This window comes from Diadema antillarum, unplaced genomic scaffold (assembly GCF_040938485.1).
Source record: "Diadema antillarum isolate AM-2024a unplaced genomic scaffold, OU_Dant_1.0 seq00001411_RagTag, whole genome shotgun sequence".
In the NCBI taxonomy this organism is placed as follows: domain Eukaryota; kingdom Metazoa; phylum Echinodermata; class Echinoidea; order Diadematoida; family Diadematidae; genus Diadema; species Diadema antillarum.
This window is the reverse complement of record NW_027272165.1, coordinates 115,741-135,595: the sequence shown is the minus strand read 5'-3', so window position 1 is coordinate 135,595 and position 19,855 is coordinate 115,741. Positions and strand designations below refer to the sequence as shown.

At 40.1% G+C, this 19,855-nt stretch overlaps 1 protein-coding gene across 1 annotated transcript in view; it reads right to left on the bottom strand.

Moving 5' to 3' along the window:
* Positions 1-19,855, bottom strand: part of LOC139709165 (uncharacterized) — a 71,097-nt gene that overhangs the window by 19,869 nt on the left and 31,373 nt on the right. Inside the window, exons 9-12 of the mRNA XM_071621120.1 lie at positions 16,278-16,508; positions 13,229-15,705; positions 2,178-2,343; positions 327-1,660 (exon numbers count right to left, since the gene is read on the bottom strand). Coding sequence (XP_071477221.1) covers positions 327-1,660; positions 2,178-2,343; positions 13,229-15,705; positions 16,278-16,508 — 4,208 coding nt within the window. The remainder of the gene's footprint in view (positions 1-326; positions 1,661-2,177; positions 2,344-13,228; positions 15,706-16,277; positions 16,509-19,855) is intronic.

Sequence of the window (19,855 nt, the reverse complement as noted above, 5' to 3'; positions counted from 1 at the left end):
TCATGTTTTGTCTTCTGCCATAGATATACACGCTAAGAAGGATGTAATTTGCAGCTTGACAAAATGCTGTATGGATGCTGTTCAGTACAGTGCACTCCTGTTATTATGAACATGGTTACAACGAAATTCTTGCTACAATGATCTACAAATTCAGGTTCCAAAATTAGCATTTTTAGACTCTTTATATAATCTATTATTCAGCTTTAACCGAATTTTGTTATAATGAAAGAATAATGCCAGTTCTGAGGACTTAATCATAATGACATTTGCCAGTACAGCAACCTTGTGGCTTTTTTTTCTATTTGCGAGAAAAAACACTGGCAAACCTTGAAGTTGATGCAAGTTCTGGTGCCCTGGGTGTGGCTCTCAAAAGTTGCATTGGCTCCCCTGTCTGTCTTCTCAACTCCTGCTCCGCCTCCAGCTCCTGCCTCCGCTTCTCCTCCTGGTAGGCCAGGAGCTCCTCCCTCGAGATGAGAGGGAGAGCAGGCTTCTGGTGTACCACTGGATGGAAGAGCACAGGAGGGTTGGGATCTTTTGCTTGCAGAAGGGGCAGGTTGATCGGCGCGTGATCGGGGTGGTTTCCTGCCGGAGGTTTGCTGACTAAGTGTAGGGGCTGCATCAGCACTGGCTGGTGTCCCGGCAGCCTCTTCTCAGGGTCAATTCTAAGCAATGGAATGTCAATTGTGTCTCTATAATGGTTTTGCTGAGTTCTCCCTTGCGAAGTGGCATTCACCCACGCTTCACGAGGAGTGTGACGTACCGGTGCGACCATCCCTACACTGTGTGGAACTGTGGGTTTTGGTCCCATGCCATGCGAATCGCTGGGATGGTCAACTTGAGACCGTGATGTGATTGGGTTGAAGTGGGGCTGCTGCGGCAGGGGTTGGCGATAATTAGTTTGTGGGGGAATTCTCAACAATGGCATACCACCAATCCTTTGCACCGGAAGCTCAGAATCTGCATAGAGAGGTGGGCCATGAGTACTCTGCGAATCAAATGTAAACGTCTGCTTGTACCTTGGTGGAGCAACATTTCTGCTGCTAATAATATCTTCCTCCCCACGGGGAGTAGCCCTAAGGAGGACTATATCTTGCTTTCCGGGAATATCAATTCTTGCTCCATCCCTCTCCCTGGTTGGTATCATATCATATTCAGAGCTATCCCCGCCATAGCCCTGCACTTGACCACCATACCTTGAAGGCTCTTTGGGTACGGTGAGTAGAGGTAACCCTTGAATCAAGCCAGGAATGTTTTCCTTGTCTGATTGATGGTCTCCTTCCCGTGCACTTTCCAAGTCCTCAAGACGCAAGGCTGGAACACCTGTGGTATGATGTGACTGTGAAGACTCCTCAGGTGTGATTTCAATGTTCAGCCTCTGGTTCCTTGGGTCCATATTCTTAGCATTACCTACAAAGACTTCTCCCCCATCCAAGTTTTTCCTTGCTGCGTCAGTTTCCAAAGAACCGTTCATGTCAGCATCAGGGCGTTGACCTGCTTGATGATTTGCAGAGCTAGCATCATGGGGGTCTCTTCCTCCCTGCTGCATTTCAGCTTCTCTGACTTCTGCATCCTGCAGGGAGTGACCTGGTAGTGACTGGAGATCCTTTAGGAGCAGGGTGCCTCCGGTTTCCAGCATACTCATCATAGACTGGTGCTGAGCCTGAACAGAAATGACAATAAATGCAGTACAATTCTCATGTCATCTTGAAAAAATACCACCTCCTTGTCAACTTTATCCTTTTATACTTTATGCTTTGTCCTTTATCAAACAATGAAATATGACTAACTTTCCATTTTTTGTTCCACTCTTAACAGCTTTGCTCCTTGACAATTAACTACAGTAAAAGTGGACATTTTCACGCATTTCGCACAAGTAACAAGCATGAAAATAACAGCATGCAAATATTTTTGCTTGTGATAATGTTGTGATGATGTGGAATGGAATACATGCACAATCTATTATACCCGGGCAAGTGCGAAAAAATCACTCGTGTGAAAATATCCACTTTAACAGTACTCTGAAGAAGATATAAAAAGTCAATGGTAAATTCTGTTTTCAGATATAGCTAGTGTCTAATCATTATTGAATGAGTTATCAGTACATTACAGTGCAAGAGCTTTTTCATATTTTTGCTGTTGTTTTTTCTACTTATGCTTTCAAAGACACTTAATTTTACCTCCATTATTCTCCTCACTTCAGACCTGACAAGTCTCTGAATGTCTCCTCCTTTTTTCTTCCCTCCTCCATTCTTTGCCGCTGCAGATGCCTCGTTTGCTTCTTCCTGGAGAGTAGATGCATCTGCAGCGAGTTTCCCATTCTCATCTGCATCTTCCATGGAAGATCTGAATTTCAATGCCAAATGGGGACGGAAAATATACACAAATGAGAGTATAAAGCATGTTAATACAACTAGGCCATAAAGACTGGTAATAATTTCCAAAAGAATAAGATGGAAATTATTATGCAAACACAGCCTGCACTCGGCTTTGTACACTCATGTATGAGCTACAGAATGCTGACGGTAGTGACACGGCACAGGTGGGTGTAACCCCGTCGCAGGGCGCTGTAACACAGTAACAGCCCTTTTTATTACGGTACGTATTTGTCCGTATGGGGTCGCTGCTGCGGTTAAGGTGGGTGGTGCACCAGTTAGCTACAGATTCTAGAAAGAACTAAAATGTATAACACGTTAGACGGCTAACTAAACGTTAAGAGTATAACTTCATGCGTGTAAGCGCCTAAGTCTTCCTTTAATCTTAGCCTATTGTAAGACAAAGTGGACACGGGCGGGCGCCGGGCCGCGTGTTTTTTTTTAGACGGCGCAGATTGGGGACCCTAAAAATCTATTGGGGACCCTATCCCTAAACCTAACCCTAATCCTAATCCTAACCCTAACCATCAAACCATAACCCTAACCCTAACCCTAACCCCCAACCAAAAACCCTAACCCAACGTTTTTCCCATAGGTTTAACACGCGCCATGCCCCAATCTGTGCCGTCTTAAAAAAAAAAAACGCCGCCGGGCCGGGCGACGGCGCAGTGTACGTGTACAGACGACAACACACACTAAATTCAGTGACTGGGACTACAGACCAACAAAGAGCTAGAGCATTCATGAACCGTCGACGAAAATTTAAAAAAACATCAAAAAACGTTCGTAAGTTATCACATCCCTACACCCATGTTTTGTGTATGAACATAGGAGTTCTACATACATCACACAATCTTCGTACACGGCCTGCCGTATCAAAAATTTGACATGCTCTTCGATCTGTCCACGGTATCCACAAAAATGTTTACTGTTACTCGACTGCGTAAAAACGTCCAGTAGAGGGCGTAATCTCCATAATAAAAATGAAAATAATGGTGATTAAGCAAAAACAAAAACAAAAACAAGAAAGGAAAGGAGGGAGGGAATTACCGGTACCTCCAAATTGTAGGCCTATAGTAATACACAGGCTGTTTTCACTCTTCTCAATATTTTTCTTCCTAAACACTGAGGAAAGGTAATCGCCATAAAGTTTTGAAAAAGTCAGATTTTGTGTATGAACATTTTATTTAAAAAAATAAATAAATCCATTAATGAACTGAGAAAAATATAATATATACGGCCTAGATTTTAAGTACCGGTACCCAGGTACAGTCTCCTTTTTTTTTTTTTTTTTCATTCAGGCACCGAAATAAAATCATCAACCGGTATCCCTGCTTTTTCATAGGCCACCTTGAGGAGATATATAAACAGATGTGATTTTTTTATTTATTCATTTTTTGTTTTCTGTTTCTTTACACCAATTCCTCTTACATTATCAGTATCGGTAGGTTATATACCTACATGTACCGGTAACTATACACAGCCCACTCGCTGTAAATACAGTGACTGGGCTGTGTAGTTAATGTACCGGTACTTATTTCTGTTGGCAACTAACACACTGAAGTATTGAGCTTGAGTTTGAATGCAGAATTACGGGTATCGTATGTGGTCACTAGGGAAGCCATTATGGTTTAGGGTATCCTTATACAAGTCAGCAATACTAGTAATAGCCTAAACGACTACGGTACGCGGTGATGTTAAAGTAGCCTAAAAGGACAATAGTCTTGCTGCTGTATAAACAGACTTGAACCTAGGACCTAAGAAATAAGAGTTCATGGTCTTTACCACTGAGCCATGCTTCAGGAATAAATCTGTAGGTGTCACAATGATCATTAGGAGAGCTTGAATGCACCCAAAAAACAGATAAATGCCATTTTTATAGTTTTTACGGTCATCATCAAATAGGGAAAAATCTTGAATCTTTCCGTGATACTGCACTCATCACATAACAACAAGTATTTTTGAAGGTATCATTAAAATCATCACACATATTCTAATCATTCATTTCCTTTTCAGCAGCTTCATGTTATCTCAAATATAGTTGATGAAAATTGATACCAGTATATCATTTGTTTCTTTTTTATTCAAACTCTTCATTGCTTAAATGAGGAGAACATGAAAGCAAACAAGTCAAACGGTGAAGACTACAGTCAACCATTTCCTCTGATGACAACATACAGTCCTTGCAACTGATGTGAGCAATCTTACAGTCAGCACATATTCAAACATTCACAAACACAAACAAGCACAAACAAGTTAACGTTTAATAATAAAAATGGTCATAATGATCCAGCCTTTTTTCAGTTCATTATACACTCTAAAACATATATTTAAAAAAATATTTATTTATAGCATACAAATGTAGGTGTATGTATGCATGTATGTACGTATATGGTTTGTTTCATTTTCCATCTGAGAAGATGGTTAGATAGCCCATGTTCAGCCTCACTAGCTGGTCTTCCACGGAGTCCAGTTGGATGCGAGGTGGGACCACTTCACCAGGTGATACACCCTGCTCTTTGCGATGAATAAATGAAGTGGGATCTTTTATGTGCATGAATTGTGACTCTCTCACACAAAGGACCTCCATTTTATGTCCTACCCGAGGGACAGAATGTTTTGCCTCTTGCTAGAGGGGATGGTATATGATTACACACAACATTGCTCAGTCAGACTCGGGACACGAAGGAGGGTCCTTTGGATTCGGAGGCATAAGTGCTACTGACTGAGCCAAGTCACATAAATGTATGTACAATGTACATATCATATGCATACGAGTGTTATATCATACGAGGGCACTAAAAATTTCAAAGCAAACTTTGCAACAGCCTTATTTGAAGCTTCAGGAAAAGCATCTTGAGTTACAAAGTTTGATAGCAGATAGATTTGATTGAAGTCTTTGTAGTGTCAACCTCTTTTCTTTTCGGGTAGTGATGATTTATACTCCATGAGCAAATATGTAATGTTTGCAATTTAGAGCGATTATATAATATTGACATGTTCTCCCTCTCTCTCTCTCTCTTTTAAGAAAGGGTACAATCCACATGGCATCTTGACTAGCAAGGACCAACAGCATTGCCATTAATGGGGGTGACATTAATACAGGGAATGCTACAAATTTGTAAACTACGCTTTGATTTTTTTTTTCTCCAAAAGTGCATTATTGCAATGAAAAGCAGGCATCTGCATTCTGGTTCAAGCACAAGCTTCCTTTTACTAAAGAACTGACAATCAATCTGCTTTGGGAAAATTCTTTCATCACAAGTACACTTTTGCAGACAAATATAGCAAGCCATGCAACATACCACAACAAACACCACACCAACACAATGGGGGTGCACATCACAAGTTTGACACCCATACATCATACAGCCCACGAGTCACAGAGCCCACGAGTCATAGAGCCCATGAGTTTGACACAAAACAAACAAGGCCAAGGAGACCGACAAAGTAAGCCCCATGTTATGTAATGTCGAACTCGTGGGCTGTTTTCACCTAGTGTCGAACTCATGGGCTGTATGACTTACAGACCTTTTTTTAAATGTCGAACTCATGGGCTGTACAACTCATGGGTGTTGGTCCTGTGGGATGACCCCGAAAAGGAGACATTGTAATGGCAACATTCATGATCTGTTACAAAATATTTCTCATGCATTTATTTCAAGTTTTCCTTGAAAAAGAAGAAAAAAGTAGCATTTCGTAACAATGCAAGTTGTGCACCACTTTTCCCGATCGATATCCTCATGCAACATGCATCTTTTCAAACACAGAAAATTCTGTTTGTAATATTGGCAGTAATCACCTTAAAATTATCTATTTAATAACTCCACTGAGTTGAATTCATTGCATAAAATATAGTTTATTACTCAATCACACTACAGAGAAATGCCTCAATTCATGTGTTGTTAAAACTGGTAACAGATTTCATCGCTACAATGCTACATCGTAATACATCTCATCTGTTACCAGCACATTTCAAAAATACAAGTGTGAAAAAATAGTTCATACAAAAGAGGAGGAGAAGGAGGAGAAGAAAGGAGAAGGAAGAAGAGGAAGAAGAAAAAGAAGAAGTAGTAGAAGAAGAAGAAGTAGAGGATGAAGAAAAAAGGAAGAAAAAGGAAAAAAGAAGTAGAAGAAAAAGGAAAGAGAAGAAATAGAAGAAAAAGGGAAGAAAAACAAGTAGAAAAGGAAAAGAAGAAAAGGAGAAGGAGAACAAGAAAAGGAGGAAGTAGAAGAAGAGGAAGAAGTGGAAGAATAAGGGTGCGTTCGAGCGCTCTAAAGCGAACCAAAGCGAACTGAACCAAAGCGTACCGTACCAAACTGTGCCAGTTTCGGAGCGTTCGAGCGCTCTGTTGAGAAAGCATACCTCAAGAGTTATTTTCAGAAAAGGCCACACATTTTTGTAGCAAGAATGTCATTCACCTGGTGCTTGAACTACTTACAGCTGTCCCGAACAATGAGAATGATGTTTTTGCATTGTGACGTATTCGCATGATACGCACATGCTTTACAGCGAACTTTTGGTACGCTTTTGGTACGCTTTTGGAGCACATCGGGAAGTGGTCCACTTTTGGCTCGGTACAGTACAGTATGGTACACTTTAGGAGCGTTCGAGCGCTCCTCTGGTGAGGGTACGGTACGGTACGCTTTAGGAGAGCGCTCGAACGTAAGAACGTAACCCTAAGAAATAATGCGAAGACAAAGTGGAAGAAGAAGTAGTAGAGGAAGAGTGAATGAGGTATGATGAGTATCCACAGTATTTTGTATAATGCAACGAGGCATAGAAAAGGGTGAGACAGAGCTCTCATTTAGGCACAATTTGGTGTATCTACAGATATAACATTTCAATTGTTTGACAGTAATCAATGAATCTGGCTTAAAGGACATATTGGATAGAGGATGTTAGTAAATAAATAGAATGGAAAAATAAAATTATTAGTATTATTGAAATGTGAATGATATTAAATTCCTAGGTCACATTTTGATAGGAAATTATGGATCTGAGATGTGCTTTTCTTCACTTATAGTGATGTAATATCAATGACTATAATAAGTATGTCACGGGAAACAAACATACAATTACGACATTACATTTATGATTATACAGTGTCATGAGTAAATAAAGACAGTGATGGTGTGCATCACACATTATTCCAATAGAAATATTTCTACAATTAATGGATATATAAAACTAAACATTGCCTATAACCAGCACCAATTGTTACTTGCTATAAATGCAATGCTTGTTTAGAATGGGAATATTACAGATATGTTGTCACATTATCTACTAAAGTGAAAATATTACCCCCTTCTTAAGGGAAAAATGAAAAAAAATAGAGCCACTCTCATAAACTGGCAATATTTAAAGTAGCCATGATTACAATGTTATATCAATTACAGGTTTACTCCAATTTCCTTCCCACCCTTCCCCCCCCCCCCAAAAAAAAAGCAAAAACAAAACAATAATGTCCCTGCCAAAAGAGACAGAAAAAGGGAGAGAGAGAATAAACCTTATACACTGGCATAATGCATTGATCGCCTCTGTACCATATGTCACAAGACTTTCCACATACAGTGCACTCCCGTTATAACGAAATGCTCGGGACCGGCAGTTTTCTTTCGTTATAACGAAATTTCGTTATAACCGAACAAATACAATATATAACGAAAACAAGGAAACTACGTACATATCATATTCTGTTTGCTGAATACTCATCATACACCGGAAAGCTATGTGAAATGTGATGGGATATTTGTATCACAATAATAAACGCAAGTTCCCCTCAGAAACTGTGTGTGACACAAAGAGCGAACACACAGTGGTGTGAAGCGTTCACCCATGCAGAGACGCTATAAATGCTTGTTCCGCTAGGTATTTTCGAAAGCAATTCGCATTTCGTTATAATGGAGCACATTTCTTTTGTTTTTCTTTGTCTGTGGCGCTCGGAAAAGACTTCGTTATAACGGAAATTTCGCTACAACCGTGTTCGTTATAAGCAAATTTTTTACCATAGACTTTAATGGTGATAATTTTGGGACCAGAAGATTTACTTCGTTATAACGAAATTTCGTTATAACCGTGTTCGTTATAACGGGAGTGCACTGTATATATATATATATTTTTTTTTTTTTTTCAAGCTCCTGTTTAATATATTTTTTCTTCTTTTACAACCACATAACTCTGTTGCAACATCATCACAGGGACATCACAGTCACATGAATTTGTTTGGTTTCCATGTTCTTATGCACCTTGTGATTCGAGCTGAAATATAACTTTACATTTTTCCCATCATCACGGGACAGTACATTCAAAATATTTCTCTTTTTCTTTATTTCAAGCCCTTGGAATAATAAATTTGTTTGCTTTTCAATACTTGATGCATTCTGGCAAGTCCCTGACAAATTTGCAAAGAGATGGGTTGAGAACTGATAAAAGATCCAGATATGAAGATATTCTGATGTCTCTCTGTGTATAACTTCTCAAATTATCAGTTCATACAAAGTCTGTTTTTTTTTAACTGATGTTACAAGCTAACATGTTTGAATGTACAATGTAAAATCAAAGAGAAAAGAGACTACAATAATATAAGCATTTAGTGGGAATAAATCATATCTCATTTCTTTTGTTACTTAGTATAAACATACAATGTAATATGACCAGAGATTTAACAAAATCATGTAGATAACTACAAAAACTACTGTATACAATTACTGTCTATAATACAACATGATAAAACATGTCACAGTTACAATCAAAAGCATCATTGATAACTTAAGTGAGAGAGCAAAAATGTGTCTCTAAAGAAGATTTTAATACACTGACATGCAGAAAACTAGCTTAAGCTTTCTATTGCACAATGTGGCAAGCACACAACCTAAAATAATGCAAATCAGATACATGTACACCGGACATGCACATACACATGTACTCCAAACCAGACCATTAGTAGTGCCGAACATGATTTTGCTACAGCCTGCAAGACAACTCCAAATGATCCCTACATCAAGTAATCAAAGGATAATTTGCTGTGGGGTCACATGTAGGCAGCATAATCTTGGATCATTTTAAATTCCAATCATCTCAGGATTATTTGTGTCATATGACCAGGCACACACAATAATGCCATGCAGATACATGTGCACATTTAACATGCACATACTCATGTCGCAAACCAGGCTAATCATGCATTTAGGAAGTATATTCCCTGAATCACTTTTCAATCTCAATTAATATTGGGGTCATTTGTGAAAAACAAGCTTTTGAAACATGTGGGTTTTAATTCTGTCAAGTTGTGGCCGCTGAATCATTGATAAATAGGCTGATTTCATACTTACATGTACTTACACAATGAAAGATTTATAGTCTACTACAATCACTTGACTTTGTATTAATGTGACTCTAATTGATATAATAATTTCCAAACTAAATATAATAAATTGAAAGACTGAATAACTTTTTTACCTTTTGTCCAATTTCAGAAAAAAAAAACATGTTCTTCTTGAGTAAACTTTAGATACTGTCTTAACATTCAATTGGACACAAAGTGGAGGTTATCTATAAGTATTTGACTTTAACTTCAGCAGTCAAATGGCTTTGGTACATAATATGACTTGTAGACAAGTCAAATACAACTAGAACAACTTTGTATGTTACATTGTAGTTGTATTGGCGTCATTTGGTGGAGAAGATTTTTGGCAAGTTTTCATGACTTCTTATTCATCATGTCCATACAATTGGTGACATATTGGAATTTGTATATTCCAGAACAAACAAAAGTCAAAGCTCAGTGTCCTGAAAAAATTGAATTTGTTTTCCATAATTACACTGCAACATAAATGTTGAGCAAAAGAAGGACCTAAACATTGTACAACATCTGGTCAGAATGAATTCCGATATAGATGTCTGTTACATGCAGAATGGCAAGAGAGCTATTTTATATTGCAAGCAATATACACATATTTAACCAGAATGATATTTTGCAAAACTGGGACTTGCCGGATAATTTCGCAAAAAAATGGTTGATTTTGCAATCAAGAACTTATGTGATGTAAAGATATTTATTGTTTCCTTTCCTCAGGTTATGATACACAGCACAGCACATTTGTGTCACAGGAATATTCTGGTTAGTATTCACAGGGACGAGTCTGTACCTTAAATGTGAAATTGTATGATATTAACATCACCTTACATTTTGGCATATATTCAAAGGTCACAATGAACTTGCACTGACATGTTTACAAACAGTCTTTGTTTTGTTGTTCCTTTCAACAAATATTTCATAGTACATACATTTTTAATTGCTCAAGAAATTCTGTCATGCTAACAAAGCCATATCTTTGCTAAGGATATATGCAAAGTACCATAAATGTAAAACAGATTACTTGTTCATTATCTCAAAAGAAACCATTCATATCATATTATCAAAAAAAAGAGTGTTTCTCAAGGTACAATGTGTATTGCATCTCATTAAAAACTAAATTTGGTTTCAGAAGTAAAAATATATAAAATGTAGTTATATTGTAGAGTACAATTGTGATTAATACCAACTTGGCAGTACATACAATGTAGAATGTTAACACCATTCATACATATTTGCATTGAGAATAAGCTTTGCGGTATGTCACGTTTCAATTTAATGTAGACAAAAACATAATGCATTCTACAGTGTACAAATCAAACCTTTGGGATATCATCAAAAGGGTCACCAAACAACCTAGCTTCCATGATATACAGGCTGCCTACCTATTTAATGACAACTGAAGCATGCCTTTTAAGGATTGAAATAAGAATATCGGTACAAGAAAAAGCTAAAACTATTGTTGTTGCTGTCCAGCACGAATGGGTCTACACTGAACTTCGACATGCTACTACTTTTGACCTTACCAAGCTTACGTCCACATGGAACATGGTCAACCATGGCAGGAATAGCTCACAAAATGGGCTAGTACCGGTGGGAGGACCAATTTGTATAACAATGATAGAATCTAAGATATCCTTCTCCCTGAAATTACAGACTTAGTTTGGATGAGATGCCAGCAAATTTGCTCCCTCCTTTTTTGACATATCAAACTCGGAAGCAAAAACAAATCATCCCGAATTATTGCTCTGTCATTTCTATCATTAGCTCTTTCAATCTGATTGCTTCAGCTAAGGCAAATAAATGAACCTAAACAGAGGGACAATATTAGTTAAATTCTTGTGATTCTATCATTGACCATCATAACGGATGATTACACAACTTAGATGGTAAAGAAAGAAATCTCCACAGTTCTGACAAGCTTGGCGACAGGCTAGTCTTATATCACAGGATGCAAAACCACAAATGTTGAAGCCACAATTCCAAATAAAAACTTACAGTGTGCTGCAGATTCCACACAGAGACATGTAGGACATGCCAAGACCTCCCATCGGCTGTTCCAGTGTTTCGTGAGGACCAAATGCTTTGCTAGCGCGGTCACAGCACTCAAAAAAGTACTACTATTGCAGTCTTCTTTAATCTATACCGGGTGTCCCAAAAAAAGCGGAACGGTGGATTTTCAGTACCTTGCGGTCTAAAAGTGATATATTTTTTGACATCATTAGTAAGAGCATCTTCCGCAGAAGACTATGATACCAAAATCATTAAATTTGGTTCAGTACTTTTTATTCTACGCCAATTTCTGTAAATGCAGTCATTTTCAATTTTTTGCGACTTATGAGATAATAATTTGGGCGCGACACGCGTTCCATACGGTGAATTGTGTACGCTCGTTGATCCATGTCAACAAAAGATAACGCTTTCTATTGGGCGCGTACACACACACACACACAGACACACACACATACACAGTCTTTTTTTTTTTCTGTATCTTTTGTTGACATGGATCACTGAGCTTACACAATATTCACCGTATGGATCGCGTGTCGCACTCAAATCATTATCTCGTAAGACGCAGAAATCCGGCGAAATTTGAAAATGACTGCATTTTCAGGAATTGGCGTAGAATAAAAAGTACTGAACCAAATTTTATGATTTTGGTATCATTGTCTTCTGCGGAAAATTCTCTTTCTAATGATGTTAAAAAACATATCACTTTTATAATGCAAGGTACTGAAAATCCACCGTTCCGCTTTTTTTGGGACACGCGGTATAGCAACATAAACTTTATAAGACGATATAATTGCTAAATCTACGCAAGTTTCTTTCTTTCTTTCTTTCTTTTCTTTAATCTGTGACGGTGGGAAGATGAATTAGCTAGGAGTACCCTGTCGCATCCTGTAGCATGTTTTTTTTTTTTTTTTTTCTCTCGCCTTGCATTTGCATTTTTAAAGGGCACAGGATCTTGTAAAAAACTTACATGTCTAAATTCTTTCGATGAAATCTAAAAATGAGTGTTCTCACTGTTTATTTATTTTTTGGCTAATGTAGGAGCAAGGATCACAGTAGAAGAAGACAGATTGTTATCAAGTCCTTTCATTTCAGCAAAAATGTCTCCTGCATAACTACAGAAGTTGACATGGTCAGGAGAATAATTTTGTGAAAAGTAATTAAATGTTGACACAATGAAAGGCGCTTTGGTGACGAGTGCGGGGGTTGATGCCTTCACACATGGTAGTCATAGCAACGGATGAGAATGATCCATCTCAGTGTGAGGGGATGAGGTGTGAGTGTGTGCGAGGATGTTGCTGCAGTGATTTCTAAGGGAGCGCTTGCTCTCATGCCAGGGGAAACAATGAAGCTTTTTCAATGACACGATGCCTGATGTGAGGGAAGGGGGACGACTGGAGGGACAGCACGAGACAGACGGAAGACCAAGCCATGCACACACAAGATGCTGGGAGGAGGGTGCTGCTCCTGGCAGTGCCATTTACTTACTTCAAGGAAGACCCAGGTTGTCCTGTCGATGCACCAGTCCGTCCTTTCTCTCTCGAGTGACGATCGTTGAGGACGTCGTCATCAGAGTCTTCCAGAGAGCTAACATTTGGTGAGCTGCTGGAGCTCTCGTAGACATGGATGTTGCTGCCAAGGATACCACCGCCCTTCGAGCTCTGACTGATGATGTCTACGGAACGACGCCTTTCATCCTCCCTTGTCTTGTTGCCATGGCTACCCTCATCATATGGTGTCAAGTTGGCAGCAGATTGGATCACAGGGTAAGGGTCATGAAACCTTGGCTCTCCCATTGAGGGCATATTCTCGTCGATCTTGTGATGCCGTCTTCTCTGTCGGGGACTTGCAGGAGGCAAGTCATGGATGTCAATTCTGGTACCTAACCGGCCTTGCAGGTCCTTCATTTCATACTCCTTGACTTCAGCTTGTTTCTTAGACTCACTCTTGCTCCTTTTCTTACTGTATTTCCTGGCGCGGCTCTCATTCTTGCGGTCATTTTCTGTTGGGACGGTTCTAGTTCTGGTTATCCCCCGTCTCAGGCTGAAGTTTGACATCGGTATCTTTCCCTTGAGAAGCTGCTCGAAAGTTGGAGAATTCCTGCGCTTATCCTCTGTCACTTCGGGTAGCTGCCTCCTCTTTTTCTTTAACCCATCTTTCCCTAACTTGTTTTGAGCCACTTCTGCTGCTGGTCTTGTCTCCACAGTGGTCAAGGGGAAGTCCATTTCATCCTGTTGGATGTCTCTTAGGGGGTGGTACCCTGGCTGGTCTTCAATTCTAGTAGACAGACTGGACACTCCGTTGGAAGTGTCATCATCCACAGTGATCTGGGGTATCACCCCCACAGTGTCAGCAGTGGATGGGTCATAGGGGGAACTAGCTCTGATCTGAATTGGTTCATCATCTCCAGGTGTCAAGTTCCTGTTGTTGTCCATCTTCTCTATACGCTCTCTGCTGCGATCTTTGGAGATTCTTCTCATCTTGTCCGAATGCCTGTGTCTCCCGGGTCTGGAGGGCTCCTTGTTTGAGGAGTGCTTGCTGCGAAATTTGAACTGGACTTTCCCATGAGGGCTCGGTTCGCGAGAGCGAGTGCGTCTCACGCGTGAGGACGTGACTCTATCAGTCTTGAAGGCATGTGGGATGTAGACTTGCTTCAAGAGCCAGACACTCAGCAAGACTAGTTGTTGCGGAAGCTTCACCTGCATCAGTGCCCTTGATTCATCACCTGTGCCTTCCAGTCTCTGGAAGGCCTTGGAGGGTTTCCTCCCTGCCCACCTTGTCAGCCATTCCAAGAGCTCTGCTGGTTCTACGTACTCCTCACCCAGATTCATTCTCACTTGCCTGAAGCAGTCAGAGGGCGTTAAAGATACAAACGATGTCTTGCACTTTTTCAGTTGGACACCCATCTTGACAGACTTCTTTGATGATCTCCTACGCACAAACAAATCTGGACTATCTACCGCATCAGAATCCTGCAGGCTTGAAAAGCTACCACTGCGCTGAAGGGATAGCCTTGGAACTGCCACATTGTTGTCTTTCTCAAGTGGACAGCCAAAGAGCTTCTTGAAAAGACCAGGGCCCCGAACTCCTGTTGTCAGGGATTTCTTGTTCAAGTCAACATCACTTGTTTCACAGGGACTGTGACAGAGAGACAAGTGGGAAACTTGGACTTCCTCCAAATGAGACTTGTTTTGGTGTCTTGCAGTACTCTTCCTAAACTCTGTTTCAAGAATCCGACTCTGAAATGCTCCTATCAGTGGAAGTTCTCTCTGTGACATGTACATTTCATCTTGCACCTGACTACCAAAGGTCACCAAGAAAAAGGTTTCCAGGAAGTGCAAAAACGCAGCATTGCCCTCGAATTCCCGTGACCCAACCACCAGTGGGAATTGTGAAGGAGATGAGTCTGCCACCTCTCCAGGATTTCTGCTTGGCTCTGTATTGCTCTCTGCAGTGTTAGCAGTATCAATCCCTAACTTGGGAGTCCCTCCACGCTCATTTGCGCCTTCTACATCACTCGCCTCAAAGACACTATCATCAAGACTACCAAACACAGATTTACGTGTCTCTAGCTCTGCACGTCTCCTCTTGCTTTGCCGTTTGTAGTGGGTCATCAGGGTTTCAAAAGCAACGGAACGCCTTTCGCCATCATTTGCACCCCCCTTTTCTCTCCTCCTGGCCTTCTCGTGATCAACTGCCACCTTCTTGCGCCTCAACTTCTCCCTAAGTCTGCTCAGCTTCTCCTCCAGGAAAGGTGGCAGCCCGTCCAGCTGGTGGAAGTGGCGGCCGAGGATGGAGACGGTCTCCTTGGAGAGGGGTAGCTCTGAGATGACCGTCAGGAGAATGTCGTTGACCTCGTCCTCGAGGTGGAGAAACCTGGAGAATGGATGCAAACATTCTGCCCAAGACAGGACTGCCTTCAGCAACTTCTCCACTTTCTCCTTCTCCTCTGCACTGCTGGCTGGCTGGAGGTTGGAAGAGACATTGAAAGTACACAGGTCAAATAGATCCCCAATCTTCTCTTCAGGTTTTTCAACCTTTTGTTATCACAATAAGCACTATAAGTTCTATTATGATTTCGTTCAGAATGCATGTATACTTTTTATGCAGAATTTTAAGAAGTTGCTAAGAAAGCTCTTGCTGTGTAATCAAGACAACACAAGGTATCAAATTAGTCTCTTTATCAAATTCTTCTCTTTTAATTGAAGTAAAGTCAAGCTCTTAGTTGAATAAATCAATCCCAACCCCACCCCCTAGAAAAATAGACAATCAAAATAACCCCCCCCCCCAAAGAAAAAAAAAATAAATAAAAATATGCTTAACCTGGAATTCCCATGAAAATGAGAGAGGCATACATCATTGTAAATGTTCAGGCTGTTTCAAGACACTCTATAACTCTTTTGCTTCACAAAGTAACAAGGCTAACATCATGTTTACTATGACACATCTCTACACCTGTCCAATTGCATTGTGTATAACTTTTCAAAACGCAACAAGAGAAGATACAGCACTGAACTGACAGAGGAAAGAGCTATACCTTGACCTGGAGTGACCGCTCCTTGCTGGTCTGGTACTTTCGAATGGCCAGGGACAGTTTGTCGCGGGTGTAGAGCATCCACAGTATGCAGCATAGATCACGGAAGCACTTCATGACCACGCCCCTGCCCCGCCCGCTCACGTTGTTATTGTGGTCCTCGGCGTGCCCCAGGATGTTGATGGGGTAGGAACCCAGTACCTGGAGCTGGTCTGGTAGCTCCAACTTTTCTCCCTGGTGGTAGAGGAGAAAATTCAGATGACATTATGACATGAGAAATCTGGCAGATAAAGGTACATTGTAGTAGCCATTCGATTGGTAGGTGATCATCGAGGGTATGGGAGGGGGAATGGTTGTGGTTGTGTCATAGGTGTTGTTGTTGTTGCTTTTCCTTTTATTCACAAAGTTCTATCACTATACAGAGTGAACATGTGATCTCACTCCTGGAGATCAACAGCAATAAACATTCTATAATGTCCAAGTTTTATACTAAAGTATTGTGTGTCAGCAAAACTTGTTGCTGATGATTTATTTGCAGCTGTTTCTGCAACTCTTCAGAGTTACCCGCTATGAAAATCACACACATTTCACTGTTTGAATTTGATTTCAAATTGTGAAAGAAAATAAATACACACTTATGGTTTTTTCACTTCAAACTTGAGGGCACTTTAACAGCTCAAAGGACAATTTAGTCACACTATTTGGGATGATTTAGGAGCAACTTAAAACTGAACACATCTCTTTCTAATCAGTTAATACATGTGAATGCCTTGCAAGCACACCTCCAGTAAATGTTGACCTAGTTTGTATTAATTCCAAAGCAATGGTCTTCATCTGCATGATATTGAGTTGGACTTTACTGGATGTATGCTTGTGGGGGGCCAAAAATGATATGTTATTTGATTCACAGCCAGAACATTCAATCAACAGCTTTGCAGACATGACTTTTTACATGACAAAGAAGATTCCTCAATTTCTCAGCTTTTGGAAGGTGCCCAGAACAGATGGAAGAAATGCAAGAATTTTCATGAGATGTGTGTCTTTATCACTGCTACAAATTTTGTAAGTGTCTCAGAAATGCATAAAATGCAGGTTGAGACATGCTAAGCTTGTGATACACTGTACTACTGCAATTTTCCTACGAAAATATAATAGAACAGAGATGGTTGCAGTTCACTCAAGTGCCAACTAGGTCTCTGTCAACATATATCATGGATATCTCCTGCATTGGTTTGTTTGTTAGTTTTTGTTTTGTTTTTCTGTTAGTTGCAGGTTCAACAAATTGCTTCTCTTCTTGTTAAACGATTGTGACATCATATGTGCTTCACAGATTTATTGATCTATACTCTTGCATTTATGCATGATTATACTTTGATTATCCTTTTCCATGATGCATCAAACCAAGCATATTTTCATGTCTGTTTTGTTCCTTAAAAAACAATGTACGAGATCAAATCAACTCATATCAAACAAGGAAAAGTAGATATTACGCGGTGCGTAACATATGTCCCCGCCGGAAGTAGCATTTAGTGGCAAAATGTACAATATAGGTAAAAAATCAAGGTCAAAGGTCAAAGAAGTCGAAGGTCAAAATTCTGTGTAGAAGTTTTGAAGCCCTCACCTAGTGCCATCACATAAAGCAAACGGAATCGAAATCGGGTTAGAAATGGCGAAGGAGTAGCATTTTGTAGCCAATGCACAATATAGGTCAAAAATCAAGGTCACGGTCAAAGAAGTCAAAGGTCAAAATTCTGTGTGGAAGTTTTGAAGCCCTCACCTAGTGCCATCACATAAAGCAAACGGAATCGAAATCGGGTTAGAAATGGCGAAGGAGTAGCATTTTGTAGCCAATGTACAATATAGGTCAAAAATCAAGGTCAAAGGTCAAAGAAGTCAAAGGTCAAAATTCTGTGTGGAAATTTTGAAGCCCTCACCTAGTGCCATCACATAAAGCAAACGGAATCGAAATCGGGGTAGAAATGGCGAAGGAGTAGCATTTTGAAGCAAAATGTACAATATAGGTAAAAAATCAAGGTCAAAGATCAAAGAAGTCAAAGGTCAAAATTCTGTGTAGAAGTTTGCAAGCCCTCACCTAGTGCCATCACATAAAGCAAACGGAATCGAAATCGGGTAAGAAATGGCGAAGGAGTAGCATTTTGCAGCAAAATGTACAATATAGGTCAAAAATCAAGGTCAAAAGTCAAAGAAGTCAAAGGTCAAAATTCTGTGTACAAGTTTTCAAGCCCTCACCTAGTGCCATCACATAAAGCAAACAGAATCAAAATCGGGTTAGAAATGGCGAAGGAGTAGCATTTTGAAGCAAAATGTACAATATAGGTAAAAGGTCAAGGTCAAAGGTCACAACTGAAATTCTGTGTAGAAGTTTCAAAACTCCCATGTAGTGCTATCATATAAAGCAAACAGAATCAAAATTGGCTCATAAATGACAGAGAAGTAGCAAATTGAACATTTTGATCACACACGGACGCACAGACAGACGGACACACGGACACACACACGTACGGAGCCCGTTTCATAGTCCCCTGCTCGAACTCGTTCGGCGGGGACAATTAAAACAAGGAAAAGTAGAAATTACGCAGTGCGTAATATATGTCCCCGCCGGAAGTAGCATTTTGTAGCAAAATGTACAATATAGGTCAAAAATCAAGGTCAAAGGTCAAAGAAGTCAAAGGTCAAAATTCTGTGTAGAAGTTTTCAAGCCCTCACCTAGTGCCATCACATAAAGCAAACGGAATCGAAATCGGGTTAGAAATGGTGAAGGAGTAGCATTTTGTAGCAAAATGTACAATATAGGTCAAAAATCAAGGTCAAAGGTCAAAGAAGTCAAAGGTCAAAATTCTGTGTACAAGTTTTCAAGCCCTCACCTAGTGCCATCACATAAAGCAAACGGAATCGAAATCGGGGTAGAAATGGCGAAGGAGTAGCATTTTGAAGCAAAATGTACAATATAGGTAAAAAATCAAGGTCAAAGATCAAAGAAGTCAAAGGTCAAAATTCTGTGTAGAAGTTTGCAAGCCCTCACCTAGTGCCATCACATAAAGCAAACGGAATCGAAATCGGGTAAGAAATGGCGAAGGAGTAGCATTTTGCAGCAAAATGTACAATATAGGTCAAAAATCAAGGTCAAAGGTCAAAGAAGTCAAAGGTCAAAATTCTGTGTACAAGTTTTCAAGCCCTCACCTAGTGCCATCACATAAAGCAAACAGAATCAAAATCGGGTTAGAAATGGCAAAGGAGTAGCATTTTGAATCAAAATGTACAATATAGGTCAAAGGTCAAGGTCAAAGGTCACAACTGAAATTCTGTGTAGAAGTTTCAAAGCTCCCATGTAGTGCTATCATATAAAGCAAACAGAATCAAAATTGGCTCATAAATGACAGAGAAGTAGCAAATTGAACATTTTGATCACACACGGACGCACAGACGGACGGACACACGGACACACACACGTACGGAGCCCGTTTCATAGTCCCCTGCTCGAACTCGTTCGGCGGGGACAATTAAAACAAGGAAAAGTAGAAATTACGCAGTGCGTAATATATGTCCCCGCCGGAAGTAGC